The sequence below is a fragment of the Anopheles funestus genome, chromosome 3RL (assembly GCF_943734845.2).
Source record: "Anopheles funestus chromosome 3RL, idAnoFuneDA-416_04, whole genome shotgun sequence".
In the NCBI taxonomy this organism is placed as follows: Eukaryota; Metazoa; Arthropoda; class Insecta; order Diptera; family Culicidae; genus Anopheles; species Anopheles funestus.
The window spans coordinates 52,887,830-52,900,704 of NC_064599.1; the positions used below are offsets into that span (position 1 = coordinate 52,887,830).

At 40.7% G+C, this 12,875-nt stretch overlaps 1 protein-coding gene across 7 annotated transcripts; it reads right to left on the minus strand.

Moving 5' to 3' along the window:
- Positions 1-4,390: 4,390 nt before the first annotated feature.
- LOC125767234 (transcriptional activator protein Pur-alpha) lies at positions 4,391-11,807 on the minus strand. 7 transcript variants are annotated; one of them, XM_049433595.1, is made up of 3 exons: positions 11,681-11,807; positions 9,211-9,430; positions 4,391-7,312 (listed from the first exon to the last, which is right to left on the minus strand). In XM_049433595.1, exon 3 carries the CDS (start codon positions 6,646-6,648, stop codon positions 5,803-5,805), a length of 846 nt encoding a protein of 281 aa, XP_049289552.1. In that variant the 5' UTR covers positions 6,649-7,312; positions 9,211-9,430; positions 11,681-11,807; the 3' UTR covers positions 4,391-5,802. The 7 variants fall into 7 exon arrangements, with proteins under 7 accessions (XP_049289552.1, XP_049289553.1, XP_049289550.1 ...); XM_049433596.1 differs by lacking the exon at positions 11,681-11,807 and adding an exon at positions 10,668-11,044; XM_049433593.1 differs by lacking the exon at positions 11,681-11,807 and adding an exon at positions 9,497-9,599.
- Between the last annotated feature and the right edge of the window lie 1,068 nt (positions 11,808-12,875).

A 12,875-nucleotide genomic window follows, 5' to 3' on the forward strand; every position in this document is an offset into this window, starting at 1 on the left:
CAACCCTTCCAATCGCTCATATCGGTGTGATTGGTATTTATGCATTTTTGCTTTCTGTTTTCTTCACATCTAGTTATATTAATTAATGCTCTCCATAACTTTTGCCCTTGCTGTGGTTTTATTATACGTTTTCTCGATTTTTTTTATATGCCGCATTGCATCGAATTTGATGTGTCTGTTCGTAGCGCTATTATTTCCTTTAATTATAAATAACGAACTTTCATTTACCTTCATTTGCATACGTTTAACTTCTATTGCCTTCTATATGATTGAGAGTGTTTTCTGTATTTATCGTCGGGGTCGAATAATGGAGACAAATTTAAAATGTATTGTTCGTAATTCTTCACAAAAACAAACAAAATATTATATACTATACCGTTGAAAGCAAATTAATATGTTGTTCTAAAAATTAGTATATTTTAAAAACAAAGGAATTGTTTCAAAAAATATAAACCCAACTTGTACAGGGAACGCCTGCTACTGGTACTGATAAAATGTGTGCCGGTGTGTAGTTTTTGTGTTTTTTTTTTCCTCCGGAAAAATTGCACTTCCTTCATACCACCGATTTGCACATATGTGCCATAAACCACATTATATTGTTTCATACATATTCACTTCTACAGGGTTGCGAGACAAAATCATTCTACAATGTAATTGTTCTCATGCTTACTTTTCTTTTGCGCTTGTAGGTTATACGTTTTTTTTTTTCATCTATTTCAATCTCTGCTCCATAGTGTAACTTTATCCCGTTTTTGTTTTGTTATTTTTTCTTTTCTTACATTACTTACACACGTTCACTTTACTTCAGTTGTGTGTTACGGTTGCCTTTTTGTCTACCTTTTTTATTTTAGGTTCTACTTCACTGGTTTCTAGCATCGTTTTTTTCTTGTTGTTGTATGCTTTCCTTTGCTACCGTTTTGCATTGTCTGTTGGTTTTGCTTGAAGGTTTTTGGTCGTTCTAGGTTTACGTATCGTATAAACTACAGCAATTTCCCATTTCTGATTCCCACCGATTTTGCCACCGATATGTGACAGACACACACACAATACATCGATTTGTCGCGTGCACAGTTTGCACAGTGATCGAGAATTGTTATTATAATCTTGTACGGTTTCTTTTTTTTTTAACGGTAACATCTTTGATACCCTCGGTAAACCCGCGTGGTTTCGGGAGGAGATTTGATCTCCGATCTGTCTTCAGCTTGTTATATTCGCGGTTATGGTCTAGTGTTTTGTGCCACACCCCCTGGCACAAGGATTGATCACGTTTTTGTGTTTCGCTGTTTCATTGTTCTCACTGTGTCTATGACCATGCGTTTTTTTTTTGTCTAATAATATAACCATTTTCTCTCATTAATTAAAGCTACTGTCTAGGATGCGGAGTTTCTGGGAAACTCACTCGCTGTTAAACAACGGGACGAAAAACGGAACGGAACTATATTCTGCATATCCGGAATTGGCTGGGTTCTGCGCAATGCACAAGAACGGTATCAATTAGTTCACGGGCACGTGTTTGCGCGAAGTTGCTGTACGTTGCCATTTGCTTCGGGTTTCCTTAGGGTGAAAACAAACATTTTTGCATTAGATTTACTTCCGTCCTGCACCTGGGGTTGATCACATTTCGAAATCGTTTCGAAAACACCGGAATGGTGTTTCAAATTGTAAATAAATGAATTTTTGAGAAATTTTCAATACTCTATAAAAACACACCACGCTCTCGAGCCGGTGGATCCGAACCTCCTGAAATAATGCTCATACCATTACTTTTTAGTAGGGAGCGTGGCCATAAGATAGGAGCTTTCACAAACGTAATAAAGAATACATCCTTAGCGTCATTTTAATGGTTTTGTTTTACACACACACACACACGGACTGAGCTTCACCGAAAACTTGTACATGAGTGCTAGCGTGTCAGGTCATGTGTGCTTATGTTTTACGTTTGTGGTTTTTAATTATTATGTGTTTTCTCCTTTAATTTTTCTCTTCTTCTTTACAACTTCACGTACATCGAACGTGCTGTTCCGACTTGGTCGGATTTCGAGATGCATACATTTTATTGTGATCGCTTAAAAATCGCATTATGCGATAAGGTAGTGTCGTATAAATTCGAGAAAAACGGTTCTATTTTTGTTTGTTTGGATTTTTTTTTTTGTTGCTTCTTTCGTGGAGGCGTGTTAGTATTACTGCATTTTTCGTTTTTCTTCCCGCTGTGTAGCTTTTTTTTTTTAAATCGGTCGCAAAACAAACTATTGGTTGGTAATTTTGTTTTACATTTTCGGTTTTGTGTGAGTGTATGTGTGTAGTTTTGCTTTGCTTGTTTGCTCGTTAATGCTTAAAGTGCTTAAAGGCTCGCGTAAAAATGACTTGAACAAAACGTATTTGTTGTGTATGTTTTGCATTTTGTTACTTTAGCATCATTTCTGCCATATTTTCTTCATGGGTTTTTTGTTGTTTTTTTTCTTTTCTTTGCGCATCAAATGCTTTACATCATTACCTATGGTAGTTCATCTTAACATTAGTTTTTACTTCTTTTTTTTTTGTTCTTTTCGTTTGTGTGTGTGTTTTTTTTCTCTTACTTATTCTATCCTTTCGTCTTGTCAGCTGTTCGGGTTTCTCTCGTTTATACTGTTCATTGGTTTTCGGTACCGATTCGCACAGATTTAAGATTGCACACATTACTGATTTCCCGCTGCAGCTTGCACGATTTCAAACGTTTGACAAATACCCATTTCCAGCTTGCGTTCTGTGTTCCTGCACACGTTCTACAGCTTAACGATACTTTTATTTGTTCTTTTTCTTGTTTATTCGCTATAATAGACTTGAAAAGAAACAACAGAATTTAAAATTTCACAATATTTCATAATAGATAGTTAGTAGTAGTCACCTTTCTTAATTGTTAGCGCTCTTTCGATCCGTTTTTGTTTGTTTGTTTGTTTTGTTTGTTTTGTTTTCACATTCGTTCCCTTCCACACAGAGATGCATCTCGTATTGCATTGTTTGGTTGTAATCAATTTAGTCTCCATTGGTATGCCGTAAATAAACCGTTTCTATTTATTAGTTACATATTTCTGGACGCTTGAAACAACATCGTGTGCACGTTGAACAGAGATCAGAAGCAATGAGCTATTGAACGCAGTAAACTATAGGAAACTGAACCCAGACGAACGTTCGTTCTTTCACCTGAGCGTGATCATCAGCTTAAAGCTTTGTTCAGTAAAACGTAATGAAACAAATGCACAACACTTATTTTAACGATAATTTGTACTTCTTTCCTTTCCACGTACACACAAGTACATATGTTTGAAAAGTTTGCATACATTTTTCCAACACGAAAATTGCGTTTGGTTTTAACAGAATCTTTGAAGTTTTTGCACAACATCGTTTGCACACCGTAGCACACATTAGGTCTTAGGGACAGTTCATGGAAAACATCCCGTTCGAAACAATTTTATTAGAATGTAAAATGTAAAGAACTAAATTAAAATTTTTCATTTGTTTTCTTCTTTCCATTGCTCTGTTTGCAATACAATCTCATATTCTAGTGTTCTGATTTTTTTTACAATTACTTTCCGTATTTTTCTTTTTAGTTGTTATGCTTACAATGGTTCTAAATAAAATGTATTTGCTTTTGCATTCTTCCATTATGTTCTTCTCGTTCTCTCTTTTCGCCTATTTATCTTCAGCCCAAACTTGTTTTGTTTTGTGCTTGTTGATGTTTTTTTTTCTCTTTTGCTTTTTCTTCTCGTAACATTTAACAGTAATATATATTGACTTCGTTATAATTTGCGTTTTCCATATAGGTTGCTTCTTGCTTGTTTTTTTTTGTTTCTACTTTGAACCACAGCTGTAATCGTTTTGCTTCTGATGGTCAAACTCAGATGCTCTACACATTATCGCAAATAGACTTGCACGATGTTTGTCACTTACTTAACTCAAGGAATATGTTGTGTGTGAAAAGGCAAGAGGGAAAACAAATTGAAAAAAAAACAAACGTTATAAATATTAACGGGACTAGCAATGCCGGAGAAACATTAAATTGCTTACTTATCCTCTTTCAATTTGTTGATGATTTGAAACAATCTTTTTATGTTGTGAAAAATTTCGCATCGATCAATAACGGTCTATCAATAACGATCAACTAAGAGAAATAATGACACGGTTTATTTCATCCGTTATCGTTCAACAATGTCTCTACGTCCTTTTGAATGTTTTTTTTCTGGATGAAGTAACAGCAATTAAATGAAGCCTATACATATTGCACCGTATGCGACCATAAATTGTACAGTAATTACCTTCCAGTTATTCCTGCTATATTCTTTTACACTGTGGTATCTTCATATTTTTCGTTTCGCAGCATCAATGCTGTAATAACGGACAAACAAATACAACGTAAACTAGCAGTACACAACAATTTATTTTAATCTTTTGAATAGTTTTCTTTCCACTCGCTGTCAACGTATCCATATATATTCAGATTTGATCTGATCTTTCTGATTAGTCTCGTTAATTTTTGCAGGATATTTTCCGCAGTAGGGTGCCCCTTTAATCCTTCCGGTTTCTTTCCCTTTCTTGATTTTTGTGATCTGGGTGTTACATGTTTGCTCACTTTTAACGCCCTTGAGTAATGCTTGCCATTGTTCTTCTTTTCGCCAGCCTGTTTCCGTATCCGTAGCTTTGACGGTATGCTTTTTTTAAAATGGTTTATTCTCGTACACTAATTATCGATCATAAACGTTTAGTTGTTTATTTTTTTTACAGAGAACAGTCTCAACAATCGCTGCTAAAGACTTTTGATGAGGTCTTCTTGACTAGGCTAGATACAAGATGGGACCCAAATCTAGCCTACAAATACAGGGAGTTGTTAAAAGGTTTTAAAGGCGTTGAGACGTTCACGGTGCGTGGCCATTACTCAAACGCATGTATCACGTGCATTCGCGTGTAGAAAGGCGGGTGTTCATACTCCTTCCTAGTCTATAGTTTCTCTGCCTCGTTGCGTTAATAACATGAGAAATAAGTAAATTAAAAAAAACTAAATAAAGTAACAGACGCAAAAATAAACAATCTTACAAAACAAAAGCCTAAGAACAAGAAAACGATACATTATACGGTTAAGGGGGGGGGGGGGGGGGGGAGAGAAATGTGTAGCTTATTTTTCTCACCTAATTCACATCACCAGCTCCATCTGAATCGATACCTTCATCTTGTGTGCCTTTCGTCCCTTGCTCCATTTATCATTTCCACTACGTGTGTTATACTTCTTACTTTCCTTTAATATGCATTTTGCTATTAACTGTTGCTGCCGTTTAACGTTTCCACAAACTACCATCAACCACCACCATTTTGAATTTAGCTTCAAACTACAAACCAACCAATTCGTTTGTCCTAGATTTTAACTGAATTTGCTTCACCTGTCACTAAATATTCCCAACTGTATTTTTCTTCTTTTTTTATTATTTATCCTCTATTTATCGTTCTCCTCCCAGCGCTGCATCAGTGTGTATTATGCTTCTCTTGTGTTCGATTTTCAATCCTCTTTTTCCCATGATCTGCTCTCATCACTATTTGATCTACGATTTATCATTATTATAATCTTTATTATTATTTGTTTTGTTTTTTTTTGTTTATATTACTCTCTTTCCATCTGTATCTATTACTTTTCCATTAGGTTCTTTTTTTTTGTTTCTGTTTTTGTTGTGTTTTCTTTTGCTGTGTTTACTTTGCAGTTGGGTATTTCTTGTTACTATTCCTTTGCTTACCTTTGCTTTGCTTGTTCATTGTTGTTTATTTTTATAACTCGAAATTTTACATATTATTTGATGTTTGCTTTTGTAAAGTATTATCGGCAGTGATTGAAGAAGTAGTTGACTCGGACGTTTTCTTCATTTTGTCACAGTAATCGGTGAGGATGTCGCGGAACCGTGACCAGCACTTTTCCGGCACCGTTATAGCGGTGCGGAAGTTGCTTTTAACCTCCGACACCCGCATATATATTCCCCGGCTATTCTGTCCGATGTCGAAATAGAAATTTTTGTTATCGACCCGCATATGGCGCCCCTCGGGCAGCTCGCCCTTGTAGCCACCATCGTTGGTACCGAACTCCTCCAGCAAATCGGTCAGGGCGTCGCGGAACTCAATCATACCCTGGGCCGGAATGGCGATCTGGGACCGTGGGCCACCCCGCGTAATCGTTTGCGATACGCGTAGAAACCGGCCCCGTACGTTTTCCTTTAGATCCAGGTAGTACCGCCGGTTGTCCTTTATCATCATCTCCGACTTCAGCTTACCGTCCTCGGGCACGTTGTCCGGATTCGGTGGGCCAAGCGATGCGTAGTAATCGCTGAAGGTCGACAGATGATCTCGGAACTCGGCCGCAGTAGACAGTGCCAGAAAGATCTGACTGCGCCGTCCATCTGCACCAATTTCTGCCACCTTGATGAACCGACCGCGCCGGTTCTGCTTCACGTCCAGGTAGAAGCGCTTCGACTGGATCTGCAGCATCTTCGTGGCAAGTTCCTGCTCCGTTTGCTGGCTTTGCTGGCCAGAATCGAAGTCGCCGCTGCCTCCTCCACCCAGCACACCGCCGCCGTCCATCTTCTGTGAATAGTCCTTTTGGGCGCCTCCGTCGTGTCCACTACCAGTGTCGGACATTTCCGAGGTGCCACCGAACCAACCGAGAGTCAGATTAAAGTTTATTTTCTATGCCGCTTTGGAACCGGGGAAACAAGAAAAGTGACAGGGATAAGGCCCCTGTTTACTAGTAGTAGCCCTTAACGGTACTACTACTGTTTCCTACCGCTACCGCTACCCGCTTCGGCGTTCGCAGCCGGTATTGCTTGCAAACGTTAGCAAACGCAAGCGAATTACTGTCGATTTTTTTCCTATCCGAATAGAACCTAGTGCAGCGTCGATCGTTGTGTTAGATTTGCAGATGGCTGTTTTTTGCCTTGTGCGTGAGTGTACAACTGTGTTTATAGGACCTTCTAGCGATTCCTTCCGATCCTACGCCTCCGCCGGCCTCCTCCGACATATACCGTCCACCCGGCCCGGCTTACAGCATCCAACGGTCTGCTACGCGCTCCTGCACCCGCACGTTTAGCTTCGTCTCCTGCAGCACCAAATTGGTAATTAATGGCGTTACATCTGCCGTTCTCTTCAATGCGCAACGCTACACATTCCTCCTCCGATGCTATTGGTCATCTGCTGGACGTTGAACGCCACGCATTGGTGAAGAGGTGATTTTGCAGCATTCAAAGTAATTATCCACGGGTGGTGTTGTTCTGTTGCTGTCTTCCTAGGCTGCTTTAAATATGCACTGCAAAACCTAAAATATGCAACACTTGTGTAATAATGGAATGAATCAAAAGAACTCAAGTAAAACCTACGTTCAAGCGATTCCGGCCGATGGCAAGTTGGTGTCATGGCAGCATTTGGATGAATTTCCACAAAAACAACGATCAACATATGCGTGCGTGCGTGCGTGTAGTCGGAATAACCGGAGTGTTCAGACGATAAACCCAAGCAATATGTTGCAGCATACGATCAGCAAGAACCATGCAAAGGAAAAAATAGAATACACAACCACCGATAAGTAAAGTATAGTTTGTAACTTTCCAAACATTCGTTCATCTCATTTGAATAGAAACCGTCTAAGCGGATGAATTAAAGCATTCTTGCTCTTTGATCCAACCCCGAAATCAAATCTATATGCTGTGTTTGGTCAGGGTACATTGAAGCTAAATACAGGAACGAACGGACGTATACACACTTTTGATGTTGCTAAAAAAACACATCGTATTCAAAACCAGAACGTACACACTTTTCACACCTGCCGTAAGGCTACTTTGATACATAAGCACTGTTGCCCTTATGGAATTTTAACGAAGGGCCAATTTGATGGTAAAAATCAATCTACGAAATATGAAGATTTCAACAACAAAATCTACACGGCTTTGGTCGTAATTGTTTGCCTCAGTTTTGCCGCTTTCCTGCTACGGAGTAATGGTTTAGGTCCGATTATGATGATGTGTCTTTTTCCCGTCCACGGTGACACTTCTCACGCACATAATATACACACTTTTTCCACTAGCACTGTTCGATGTGCAGAAACACAGGAGAATAGTTTTACGGATGGGTATCTTTGTAAATTTATATCCAAACCCACCATTCTTATGCGAATGTACACATCAATACAGTGTGCGTGATATTTTGGCATACTGAGCATAGCAGGCACTACTGCTGCTTCCAGGCTATTCGAACTGAATCGGGATGTAGTTTGAATGTTGCTGCTGGAAAAATACTGTAAAAGTGATGATGCTCTTTGCCGTGGAATTCTTTTAACCACACAAAACGTCTTCATTTTGATGTTGTTAAGCGCAACCTAAACAACACTCTTTTGCCTAAATCTAATACACCAACCTGAAGCACGGAATGCACGACGATTATAGACTATTTCAACGCGTCGATACTTATCCACTGGAACCAGTAAAGTTGTGAACCTTCGTCCGAACGAAATCAAAACTAATTACCGCGCCGAGTGTTGTACTGTCAAAAATGCTAGCTGCTGCCAAGATGACGGCTGACGACAACGAATCGTTGATTCTTTTTTTTTCACACACAGCATAGCCAAATACCCTGGTCTACACTGCTCATCTGCGTTACAGAGAATTGACACGCATACAACTGAATACACACACGCTCCCTTTTTACTCGCTCTTTCGCACATTCGTCGTTTCGCTCTCGTCTACGCACTTTTCCCTTCACTCAAAGCATTTCAAATGCTCAGCATTGCATTACAGCAGCGATTGCATGGCGACAGTCACCTTCGTGCGCCGACACGCGCGCACACACACACTTACACATGCACACACATTACATCTGTATGTATATACGAAGCATACGCACATTTCGATACAGCTGCCACCGCGCGCCGTCAATTATTCTCTCGCCATTCTCTTTCACTCTCTTGACGTTGGTTCTCCCGCCAGCAACGCACAACCACCACAGCACAACGTTGTTACGATTTTTTCCCCATCTTATGCCAAACTTTTCCACCTTTTCATTTTAAAAGAAAACCCTGAAAACGCAATCCTTTTCCCCACCAGCTCATTGCCACTTTCGTTGTCAGGTTCCACGGCATTTTACTTTTGTACACCCTTTTGCCATGATCCCTTTTCCCGCAACACCCTGTCGCTTGTGCCTTGTGCAACGTACCGATTTGTTGCGATCAGCTGAATTTGTTAATGCTCGGCTGCTGCTGATGCTGCTGCTGCTAGTGCTGCTACTGCTCCGGCGGGGTAGTTCTGTATCCACACCACCACACTGCTGGCTGATCCGACCTTTTGCCGCAGCCACACGTCCCGCTACGGGGCGCTGCTCCTCTTACGCTGAGGCTTTGGGTCTTAATCTTTTCAGCAACACCGATTTAACACACCTACAACAGTTCAGAAAGAAGGATTAGTGAAGGTTCTAATCGCCTTTTTCCGTCTCAAGAACCAACTCTTTTATTGCTTGCAACCAAACACTTTGACGGCTGGTAAATTTTCGACCAAGAAAAGTCACAACTGTCAAACGAAATGAGCGTAGAGAAAGAGAGAGAGAGACTGTGAGAGCAACGAGGATGAAAGAGACTTCTCTCGCTCTTATTAGTTGCATTTCTTTGTTACGCACTCTCTCGCAGCCCTTTTTTATTGGGTCCTTCGTTGCTGGGAGGAGAAGAAAAATATTCAAAATTTTCTCCAAATCATTAAGGATATCTCGGTTAACATTTTTTACATATTATCGCAAAATATTAATCCTTTTCGCAATGATTTCCGTATCACGGTGGATGGGATGTGCACTGTAACCTGCGTTTATTTCACCATGTTTCAAAACGTACCAGGAGTCTCCATCAATATTCGGTAAAGGGCATTCGGTGAACAGTAGTATCAGTAGAGCATGATCATCAATAAGGTTAACGATCTTGAGGTTAATGCTCAACGGTGCCATTAGCCTCACATGACTTTGGGATAAGATGAATAAAAATAAAAACAAAAAATGGTTGAAATGCAAAATGCCATACGAACGATGTTATTTGATCCGGAAAAAAACTTTCTGCTTACCGTATAATTAACATGCTTGTGCATCATGTATGTGTTGCTTCTGATCAGCACAAAAAGAACAATATGTGCAATTCTATTGCGCGAAAATAAGACTGCAATAACGGTAGCCCATGAGAAAAATCGATATGATACTGATTTTAATTATACATTCAATGTCACGAAGCGAATAGGCTCGTGCTTCTCAAGTATGTATGCATGTTCGCACGGAATGCAAAATTTACCCAGGAGAGAACTTCATCTTGCCATCATGGTCCAAGTCCTTGCATGCTTGCATTCGAATCTTTTATTTAGCAATCTGGAACAAACTCTGCTCGGTTGGCACTGTTTGTGGACCGCTGTTTAATGCACTTTGCTAGTTGTGTTTTGTGGTACATCACATTTTGCTGCCAATGACAAACAATGGGTGATGAAATCGATACTGCTTTCTACAACGGTTTTGGAACACCGATTTGTCACCGATTTTTTTTTCTATGAGGAAATCATCATACTATGGAAGCAAAATGCAGCGCAGAGGAAAAATCGCTTTTCCATGTACAGTCCGTAGCAGAAGAATTAACAATTATCACTCACTTAAATTTGTTCATAGTGCACCTATCGCAAACACTGCTTCACTTAACGGAGCAACCTATGCAAGTCGAACGCACATTGAAGTTATATGTAGGTACGCACAAACTTTTCGACTGATGTATAAATGTCATTGGTTTCTCATCGGCGGAAAAAAAAGTTTCACATGTTCATCATATGGCCACCGTTGCACGGAAAATAGAATCTTTATCCTTGTCTTGTAGCACATCTATGTTGCGTGTCGTTGTGCCAATGAATGTACAAAGAGAGTGAGAGAGAGAGAGAGACGAAGAGCGTGGACCACGCATGAAAACCCTTCAACCGTCGAAGAGAAAACTAAACGAGCTGAGCGAAAGGCGAAGGCTTATTCCCCGAGAGTCGAACAAACGGAGAAGAATAGATTGAACAAGAAAAAATCACCATTCGACAGAAAGGAGGTTGGCACGGAAGGATTTTTTTTTCTTCCAAGACATCATTTCATAACTTCACATTCGGTCACAAATGAAGGTTTTTTTCCCTTTTCCGATTCGTGTACTGTTTAGAAAGCGAAGTAAAAAGAACACTTCCATTCTTTATTTTCACTTCTGCAGAAAAGTCAATCCTTACGACGGTGGAACGCACGCACAACGTTCGATTCATTTCCGAGCACTTTTCAATAGTCGTGAAGCCATTCTAACACGTACAGCTTCCTTATTAATTCTCTTCAATTCCCAATGGAGCACTTTCTTCCCTCAAGAAGAAAAAAACGCAAAATTCCTTTACACTAAACACTAAACGTACATTATAAATGATGGTGTGTGCGTAGGGTTCTCATTGTATGCACATACACACACACACATGCACACACGCAGGCACAGCCACCATGCGCCTCCATCTGCGAGTCAAGGCTTTTCTTAACGTCTGCAGTGGAACCTGCAGTAGTGTAGTAGCAAGATGTAGTACCTTTTTTTTTCTTCCCCCCAAAACGAGAATTATACATCAAAGCATTGCAAACAATTTGGGCTTTTTTGGGCTCTTACTTTCACACTTTGTGTGCAGTACACCAGAGTACTGCTAGTACAACAGTGTACCACCGCGTTGTCTACAGACGTACACCCGCTTTGACGTGTGCCAATGGTTCCGAACGACTGAGCGTGCCGTCATGGATTCGATGGTCAAGCAGGCAGAACCCGCTGCTCTCCTGCTGCGTTATGCTCTTTCACTGACGATGACTATAGAGAAAAGGATTCGAGAGCTACAGACGAGTTGTCTCTGCTGGTATGTATCAGTGTTGCATCGGAGCGGATAGCGATATGTATCCGATGGTGGCGACTTGGCGGAAAATACTATAATCAAATGACGACACGGCACGTGCAATGTAACGAAGCAAACAATCATCCCGTCTTACCGTGCCAGGTGTAGTATTGAACAGATGGTTAGCTAAAAAAGGCTACAGTTAGGCGTACGACATTTTACAACGTTTTGCGTTAAAGCCACTACGAAAGAGGTATGTTGGTCACGGCACGAGAATGACACAGGTGTACAGATGTGTACAAACGTGGTAATCACTGAAACGTATTTTAGGCACTAATAATAAATTTGGTAAAAATCATTATTCTCAGAATTGAAATACAAAGAAACCAGCTCATTTGCCGCCATCTTGTAACGAGTTTCGATTCGATAAGCCGTACAAAATTTCCCGGTCTCCGTTGGTGGTATGCTTTCCCATGCGTACGGCTTCGACAAACTCCAGCAGCAACGCAAGATCACGGCGATACACACACACACACATTTTTATTTTTTTTCCATTGCTGGAGCTGGAACTGTCGCGTCAAACGTATCCTTTTTGGCCGTGTCTGGTTTCGGGACGGCACGGTTGAAAGATAAACTTCGTCCCGCTGCCAGTTCATCAACCATCAACCCCACAGGTATTTGCTTACAGGCTGGAACAGCTTGCGGTTGGTCGATCGTTGCCTACCACAACAACCAACCAGTGGCAAACAACCCCGAACCCCGCCCTGCTCCCCGTACAAATCCCTCATGCTCAACCGCACTCAGGTGCGGTAGAGTTTTGCGTGCGAGCTTTCTCCCATGATGATGGCTTTTTTCCCGGCTTCCCATGCGTTCGCCTGCCACTTCCACGTGGGTTTGTCTGCGTGCGCACCACCCACAATTCGGGAAGATTCGGAGAGATTACATTCGGGGCTAGTGGGAAGGGAAAACAGCACAATGCCC